The sequence below is a fragment of the Acanthopagrus latus genome, chromosome 4 (genome assembly GCF_904848185.1).
Source record: "Acanthopagrus latus isolate v.2019 chromosome 4, fAcaLat1.1, whole genome shotgun sequence".
NCBI lineage: Eukaryota > Metazoa > Chordata > Actinopteri > Spariformes > Sparidae > Acanthopagrus > Acanthopagrus latus.
In genome coordinates, this window is record NC_051042.1 from 30,452,335 (window position 1) to 30,461,678 (window position 9,344).

A 9,344-nucleotide genomic window follows, 5' to 3' on the forward strand; every position below is an offset into this window, starting at 1 on the left:
CCTGTTTTCTCCCCCCCCAACAAAAAAAAATTCATTCACAAAAATCAAACCTTCAAATATTCGCACCAACCAGAACCAAACAGAACCCCCCCCCTCTTTTTTTTTTTATTGTTGATCTACTCCAAAACAGCCTCTTCTCTGAAAATGCAGGCCTCCTCTCCTCCCTCTCTCAACAGCTCTCAGAATATTTAGAGATGATGATTACCACTGAAGCATCTGTCACGGTGCAAAATTTAATTAATATTTCGTATAAATTAATTGGCCTCGAAGCACTTTAGACACATATCAGGCAAAGCCAACTGCTCCCAAAGCCCCCAAAAAAGAAAAAGAAAAGAATAATCGCTTGCACAAAGATATTTTTTTTCTCCATAATTTACTTCAAAGATAGTGTGTTGTCCATTTTTTTTTAAATACAAAAATGCTACATTAAATATACATGTTAGTCTTTTAATACAAATAGACTCAGGCGGCTGCAGCGATTTAAGACCATTCTTGTTACATTTTTTTTTTTTTTGTAGGATTAACCATTCAGAAACTAAAAATTTGAGGATAAGCATTTACTCAGAAAATAACTGTTCTCAGAATTTGCTTCATCATTGTTCTTGTAATTTTTTTCTTTCTTTTTTTTTTAATGCAACCACAAAAAGAAAATAATAATAATAATGGTAAAATAAATAAAAGTCCGCAGGTGAGTTGGAAAATATTCAGGTATTAAATGTTTGACATACCTTTCTTTAGTTCATAAGGGGAGTCTTTACAAAGATCTACCTGCGTTTGGCCTCTGACTTTCTGGCTCTCCCTGACCAAAGCCTCTGCTCTATTTAACACAGTCTGGTTTAATCCATTGAAATGTGCCGTGGAGCCCGTGGTCACCGAGCCGTGGTTACTGTGAAGGTGTCCAAAACTGCCACCATAGTTCGTGTAGCCGGGGTAGAAAGGGGAGGTGTAGTACAGAGGCCTGGATAGGACCGTGCTGTTGGGGAGCGGGCACTGAGGGGAGGACCGTGATGGAGACGCGTTGGTGCCCATGACCGCGCTCTGGCCCAGACCGGGGCAAGCCTGTGGCGCGTCGCCGCTGCCCTTACACCTGTCTGAGGACGTGGCGATCTCCGCAAGGGACCAGAGTTTGGGTTTGGGGGCCGAGGGGGGCGAGTGGATAACAGAGGTCACGTTGCTGGTCACCGTTCCCGGCGCATGGCTCAAATCTGACGGCTTGTCTTGCTGCGCAACGGGCTGGTTCCCCCGGGGCACCGCCGAGGGAGACGAAGTGGTGGGTTTCGCGGAATCCGGCAGCAGCAGCTCCGTAGTCCGCTCCTCCTGGTCTTTTAACTCCGAGTCGCTCAGAAGGGGATCCGTGTCTTTGCCGTGGTTTTCCTCTTTAAATCTGTCACAGCCTATGTCCCCTGGGTTCAGCAGTTTATGATCTAAAGCACAAATAAAAGAAGGAAAAGAAAAGGATCAGAATTACCGCCAAATAAGCGGAACATTAAAACAAAATAAACGTTGACATAAAACTGGAACACGTGTCGCAGGTGATCGTGAGTCAAGCGAAACCACCACAGCAGATCTGAGATCGGGATGCATGAAAATAATTAGGCCACTAATGCACGTTTCCTCTAAAAAAAAAACAGTAATTACATGCGCGCTATAAATCGTCCTCATAAAGACGCGTGCCAGCCTTAAAAAAAAAAAGAAAAAAAAAGGTGCATGAACTCTCCAACATTTCTGTTTCTGCCCCCAAACACGAACAATGTGGTGCAAATTAAAAACATAATAATAATAATAATAAAAAAATCCGAGCAGTTGCAGTCTGTCGGCTATTTTAAAAAAACAAACTGCACAAGTGACATTTCATTATTTATTTCTGCGCATTAAATGTTGTCGAAGTTACTGGAGCATTCAGCGAGCGTTCAGAAGTGGGATATAATTATCATACAAAGGCGATATTTTCTCCCCAGCCCCGCGTATCCGGCGCGCCACACCAGCTGTATCCTTATTATGCAGTTAAAGATAAATTGACTGCTAAACACTTTGCGTCACCAGCAATTTTCAAGCCCCTGAGAAGTGAAACGAGGGGAGTTCAAGGTGATTATTATTTAAAGCAATTGTCCCATTATAAATAATATACCACCATTAACCAGCAATCAATTTTGCACCCTGAGTGGAAACGACTGCGATGAAAAATTGATGATTTTCTTTTTTTTTCCTCTCTCTCTCTCGCTCTCTCTCTCTCTGCACCACCGACCTGCTTCTGTGTCTGTGGAGTCTCCCTTGTCCGTGGGCTTGCTCGGCTCGTCGTCGTCGTTTTTCTCCAGGTCGATGTTCTCGTCCTCCTCCTCGTCCTCGCTCCGGTTCCGGGGGGTCCAGGTCATCTTGTTCTCCTTCTTTAGCCTCCTCCGGGCGTTGGCGAACCAGGTGGACACCTGGGTGAGGGTCATCTTGGTGATGATGGCCAGCATGATCTTCTCGCCTTTGGTCGGGTAGGGGTTCTTGCGGTGCTCGTTGAGCCAGGCCTTCAGGGTGGCGGTGGCGTCCCGGGTTGCGTTTTTACGGTACGCCGGGTCACCGTAAGGGTAGGTGCCCAAGGGTGCTGCGTAAGGGTGGTATCCTATTGAGCCGGCCATGCCCGTGGTGTGGTCGTACGGAGAGCTCTGCGTTAAAAAAAAACGACAATAAAACAACACAAATGAAAAAGTGTGTAAAAAGTTGTGTCACGGTCATTTTTCAAAAAAAAGAAAAAAAAAACATAGTTAGAAGGACTTCCGGCACACACACATACGCGCGCACGTATACACATGCACGCGCGCACACTATCTCCGTCGCACACACACACACGCCCTCAAACACGCACGAGCACGCTGGTTTTAATAGTTGAGTAGTTGACTGGATGTTTTCTGGAGTTTTGCTGGAAACTTGACCGTGTTGTTTAGAACCCGTGACGTCTGTCTCTGTGCATCTTTGTATTAATTATTACGCGCGTGATGTCATCATGCAGAGGCTCAAACTCTCACCATTAAAAAAAAATATATTACAATTAGCAAATAATGATGAGGTGCTGACATGAGACGCGACGGGCCCCGACGTGCAGTCTGTTCGCCTGCTCCTCTGTGATAATAACCGGGCCTGTGTGAGTCTGCATGAATGACCTGTGTGTTGCTGTCAGATCGCTCAGCGAGAACACACCTCATGAGCGAAAAAACACAATTTTTCCTCTTTCTTTAGTCAAAAGTTGCAGTATTTAAAGTTGTGCAGCTGGCACAACTGGATGATAAGACACAATCAGTGACCTAAATTGCCACCGCGGCGCGCTGCAGTCGGCTCTGAGCGCAGCAGCTCCAGCAGGACGCTGCATGCTTTCTTTTTTTCTTTTGGGTCATAATAAAACCCCCCTACAATTTACAAAGGAGCCGTGTAATAGCACAGCATCCAGTTTAATTAGTTCTGTTTACTCAACAACATGTTTCCTGGACCTGGCAGTCTGTAATATTATATCCATGCTCTCTTCGGTGACGCACATTTCTCTCTCTCTGATAATCGCTTGGCTCCGAATGCAGAGCGGACACTTCCAGGCTCGTTTAACGAGTTAATATCACCTTCTCTCTTTTTTTATTACTTCCTAATTAGATTGAATAATCACCTTTAGTTTACTCACCACGTACGAGGTGAATGTGGCAGCTGCCGCCGCGTCTGCACTGTACGGTAAGTGGGAGTTGTAGCCTGGCGAGGCGCTGGTGAACGCAGTAGATCCGGCATAGGGCGCAAAAGCGGATCCCGAAGAGGATCTCCCAAGTTCCTCGGTTCTGGGTCCCGATATGACGCTGGTGCTGTACGCAGGGCAGGAGTACAGGGCTAAGGAAGCGGACGGCTGGTACAAGTAGCCCTGAGGATACGCCATGCTGGAGCCCGGAGAGTGTGAGCCACTTAACTTGCGCACTTTCCCCCCTTCTTTATTTTCTCATGCGCTGCTGCCGGAGCGCATAGAGCCGTGTGTCTGTCTGCAGACCCCGCTGTCTGTCTCTCTCTCCCCCCACCACCTTCTCTTCTAAATGACAATGGTGAAGGCACCACAAAAAAAAAAAAGAAAAGAAAAGAAAAAAAAGTAAAAGTGATCAAATAAAACGAGGCTCGGATGTTGGATGGATTATTTTTTGGTCGCTGCCAGCCAGCCAGTCAGCCGAGCAGCCTCGTCGGATGTTTTTTGTCTGGTTTAGTTTAGTTTTTTCTCTCTTTTTGCTTTTTGTTTTGCTGTTGCTCCCTTCTTATCTGAGTTGCACCGTCGCTCTCATGCCCGCGCAGAAGTTTTTTTTTTTTTTTTTTTTTACCCGTCGGACGGGGGGCTTTGCTTGGGAAAATGTCCTGCCAAGATGCTAAGTTGAAAAATTGAGGATCCCGACGCCTACTACGCTCCTCCTCTCGGGGTGTAGTCACCGAAGGAAAAGGCAAGCTTATGCTGGGTAACCACAGCCCTGCCCAAATCCATGCTCTCTCTCTCTCTCTCTCTCTCTCTCTCTCTCTCTCTCTCTCTCTCTCTCTCTCTCTCGCTCTCTCGCTCAGTATCCTCCTCACCCCTCCCTCCTCCTCCTGCTCCTCTCTCTCTCTCTCTCTCTCTCTCTCTCTCTCGCTCTCTCTCTCTCTCTCTCGCGTTAACTAACAGTCCTTCTCATTCTCTATTTCTCTATTTTTTCCCCCTCCCCTCTTTAACAAGGCTCGTTGCAGTAAGTCTCAAGTGCGCCCGGCAGCCCCCCTTCGGATGGCGACATCATGCGAGACTGTCAACTCCTAACTCTCTTCTTCTTCTTCTTCTCTTTTTTCTCTCTCTCCTTCTCTCTCTCTCTCCCCCCCACACCCCCCACCCCGGGAAAAAAAAAAAAAAAAATACGAAGCCGTCACTTTCACACTTGATCAATAACAAATCGGGCTGTTGTGTGCCAGGATATGGGGGGCTTGCAAGACACCGGCAGGAATGAAACAGTCGCTCCACTGCTGCGTCTTTTTTCTTCTTCTCTCTTTGTGCGTAATTTCAAGTGCACGCGTTAAATGATGATCCTCGATCTCTGCGCGCCTTGTGTTGTTTAAAATCCGCAATGGGGATTTTTTTTCTTTCTCCCATACTGGATTTTTTTTTTCCTCTTCTCTACTGTCGTTGCAGGTCAACTTTTTTTTCTAACGCCAGATGAATATTGCATCGGTAAGATATACGACCGCTGGAGATAAAAAAAAAAAAAAAAGCGTAAAGATTTCGCAAAGACTCGGCCCTGTCAGAATAGTTGTTGTGTGTAAACAAACTTTGTCTGATAGACATTTTTATCATGTTGTGATAGTCGGAAGTGTTGTGTTGCTTTTTGTCTGCGCACCCGTCCGCCTGTGTGTTGTTGGAGAGGATTTGCTGTGGCGACGGCTAAATAGTTTTTGCAATAGATCCTAGAATAACCCCCCCCCCCCCCCGGTCAGATACACACTCCCCAAGAAAGTCATAAACCCTCAAGCCAGGGCAGATTAGTGCCAACTACACCAAATCCGCCCGGACCAGTGGCTGTAATCTCATTTGATCACCGCAGATACGTTTCAGCGCTCAAGTACTGGACAGCTTAGATTTATTTAATGTGCCACTGTTACCGGATATTACCTGTTTATATTCAGCTGACATTAAACAACCTGCCTTAAATGTGATGTCTCATTATTATTATTATTATTATTATTATTATTATTATTATTATTATTATTAAAATGACAGTAATCCTTTTATAATTCCATTTCATCACCTTTGCGCGTCTTATGGCGTTAAAACACACATTTAACTGCGCTGTTATGAACATTATTCGCTGCGTTTCCGAGCGTCTACAAGCTCCCATTTTCATTCCAGTGATTGACTTTCCAGTTCAAGTCTCCGATAAGCCGAAAGGGATCGCTGTAGGCGCTGCTAAAGAGTGTGTGCACACGGTGTCACGTGTTCTTTCTTTTCCTTTTTTTTTTTTTTTTTTTTTTTACGCTCTGAAAACCCTCCAGAGAGCCGAGAATGATGACGCTGGTACAGTGGGAGAAGGGAAAAAAAAAGAGAGAAAGAAAGGAAAGAGAGAGGGAGAGGAAGGGAGGGAGGGGAGGAATAAAGAAAAGAAGGATGGATACACAAAGCGACCCTACAGTACAGCCCCTAATCAGATGACAGTGATACGATGAGACCCGGTTTCACAGCCTCCTGTAGCGAGCAGACAATCAACTAATTGCCGGAACTTTTCTCATAACAACAGATACAAGGGGAGAAAGCAACTGAATCCGCTGGTACTGACATTCTTACTTATGTAGGAGCTGATGAAAAGGCGCAATGTAACGTCATTATTAGACACGGTTGCGCCACCGCTCATAATGAAATTACTGTCCCGAGATTTAAAAAAAAAAAAAGAGAGAGAGAGAGAGAGAGAAACGTCCACGTGTTTTTTCATGCCATCGTGTCATGTGATGTGTGTTTTTTTTAAAAAAAAAAAAATGCATTCAGAATTAATAACATTATGTATTTTATTTATTTATTTATTTGTGGCGGAGCAGAGAGCCTGAGTGTCATGTGTCCTCCTTAACGCGTTTTGGTTCAGAATTGCTCTCTGAAGTAGGAGGAGGACCCGGATAATTTGAGATCACGGAGCCTATAATAGGAGTAGGTTTTATGGCAACCGCTTCCACCTCTCAGCAGCACTGCGCTTGATAGGAAGAAGGAGGAGGTGTAGGTGAGTATAGTTTCTGCTCATTTTGTATATAAATATGTAGAAAAAAAAGTGTTAGTTTTTTTTTTTTTTGTAGATGCGTAAAAGTGGGCTGATCCACACGCAGTGTGCTGATCCGAATCCAAAACGTACGCGCCTGCTGTTTGGACAGCTTCTGACTTCTTCCTTATCGTTTATTATCGTCTTTATTTATCCCTGAGAGAACCAGCGCGGTGCCGACGCATGAACACAGGCTTTACGTGGCAGGGAAAGGCGAAGAAGAAGGAGTGAATGAAAGATGATGCATGCCACTTAAAAATGCCTGAGGGAGCAAGTGTAATCTAAATTGGATATAGAGGGTATTATTACACAACATTATGCGTCGTGGCGGACTAATTGCGCAGGCTGGGTGAGTTAAACAGTCAGTTAATGTCGAGTGGCGGACAGGTTTGTTTTTTTTTTTTTCTTTTTTTTTCTTTTTCTGGTGCACAAGGTCAGCTGCACTGCTCCCAAGGCTTTAGTGGTGTACAGAGGAAAAATAAATAAATAAATAAATAAATGCTTGAAGTATTCATGGGATTTTTAACCATTCTAAATCTGTGTCCTAAACCGATTAGTTGACACCAATTTTTCTTTGATGTATTAGCTGAGGGCTTTTGCCACTTGGAAGCCAATTGAAATTCAAAACAGTTTTCGCTCCAAATGCTTTGGGGAGATCTGCTGCAAATAATGGATGTAATTTATTTTTGACCTTGCATTTTTTTTCTTTTTTTTTGAAGGGGGGGTTTATTAAATGATTAAACATATGTGCACTATGCTGCTTGACTAAACAACTGGCGTCCTATGCAGCTTTGATTAGCTGTTATTATGGAAAGTAGAGCTGCGATTTGACCCGTTTTCAGTTATGCATTGTGAAAAATGTGATGGGCGTCAGTTGTTACCGCAGCTTCAGTGTTGTTTTTGTGTTTATTTATTTATTTATTTATTTTTAGACACTGTTTGAAATGTATTAAAAATGATAATTCACTGTTTGTTTGTCTTTTCTTTTAAATCTGCTCAGATCCATGTTGAGGAAGTCTTCTCATGTCACCAAGCAGTCAGTGAAATGCTCTACGCCCAACACACACACACACACACACACACACACACACACACACACACACAGATACAACTTTACGACAACACCCATTAAATTGACATTATTTACAGATTTTTTTAAATTACGCATATATGCTTTATTTTTAACTGTGTATCATTTAATTAACTAATTTCTACTTCTTAGAGATGCTATTGTTGCTACACTACACAAGAAAGGTTACGTCTTTTGTTTTTCTGATATCACAATCATTGCTCACATGAGTTGTAACACAACTCAGGACAACCCTGGAAAAAAAACAAAAAAAATCACACAATTTACATGACGCACAATGAGCTCGATGTGGTCCCTCAGCAGAGAGAATCCATTCTCTGATCTCTTTTTCTGTTCCTGAGATCTCTTTTTGTTTTATTGACCTGAATGAAGATGCATGGAGCTAAAGTGTGCGTGTGTGTTCAGTTTACTCCTGATGGGGCCCGTCTGCACACACACACACACACACACACACACCACTGCCCCCCTTCCTACTCCCAATGATCCCCGCAAGGCTGAGTGGCAGGGCTCTGGATAGGCTAAGTGATGAAATGATGACCCTATTATGAGAAGCGATTCCAAAATGAGAGGTATCAGACAAAGATTGCACCCTTCTCTCACTGCCACGCCGTCCTGCTGCACCACGCTGTCAGCGGCGCAGATGATGATTGATTCGCTCGAGATGGATCGCAGGAAGCGTCCATTGATTTTCCAGTGCTTTATCAAAAATATTTATTTACAGTTGTATACATAGGGCGTACCCAGATTCACCCCATCGCCCCCTTTTTTTCTAAATGTGTGTGTGTGTGTGGGGGGGATGGTATCAAAGGGATAATTCTCCCTGCTCCATGACAAGACAAACGACCTGTAATATTATTTCAAAAAAATGAGTCAATAGGCTCGGTGACTAAACGAATATTGATTGGATATAATGAAGCCTGAGTGTGACTATGAGCTCTTTCAGGGGCCCTGCTGCAGACTCCATTGTCAGCATCACTCCAGCTGAGTGTTTTTTTGTTGTTGTTTTTTTTTTACACACAATGCAGACCTGCTACTACAGCTGGGACGGAGCAAACCTCATGTCAGTGAATATCACAGATGGTGAATCCACACTCTTCCTCTCACCGGTGTGTACCTGTATACATTTTTTGATTCATGATCTGAGCGCTTCCCCTCACCCGACTGTGTTTTTTTTTTATTTTTTCGAACCAGACCTACAGCTCAACAGCGTGTTTGTTTTGAAGGTGCTATAGGTGCCATATGGTAATCATCTAAATCCCATACTACTTAGAGCTTCCTGAGGCATGTAGGAGGCACTCCTGCAATGCCTGCGCGAAGGTAAAGTGATACAACGTACAAATCAAATGACTACCAGAATGCTAAAACCACAGTGTGGGAGCCGTGCCCTAGATATTTGCACTGACTTAATCCAATTGAAATAGTATGAGTGAGTTGCAGGGGCTCCCAGGTCTGTTGCTCGCTTATGTATGTGATGCATAATAGAAGTTGACGAGGTTGGT

At 44.0% G+C, this 9,344-nt stretch overlaps 1 protein-coding gene across 2 annotated transcripts; it reads right to left on the minus strand.

Moving 5' to 3' along the window:
* Nucleotides 1-354: 354 nt before the first annotated feature.
* Nucleotides 355-4,502, minus strand: irx5a (iroquois homeobox 5a). 2 transcript variants are annotated; one of them, XM_037095340.1, is made up of 3 exons: nucleotides 3,638-4,502; nucleotides 2,246-2,651; nucleotides 355-1,424 (listed from the first exon to the last, which is right to left on the minus strand). In XM_037095340.1, exons 1-3 carry the CDS (start codon nucleotides 3,893-3,895, stop codon nucleotides 712-714), a joined length of 1,377 nt encoding a protein of 458 aa, XP_036951235.1. In that variant the 5' UTR covers nucleotides 3,896-4,502; the 3' UTR covers nucleotides 355-711. The 2 variants fall into 2 exon arrangements, with proteins under 2 accessions (XP_036951235.1, XP_036951236.1); XM_037095341.1 differs by having other exon boundaries at nucleotides 3,653-4,500.
* Nucleotides 4,503-9,344: the final 4,842 nt, after the last annotated feature.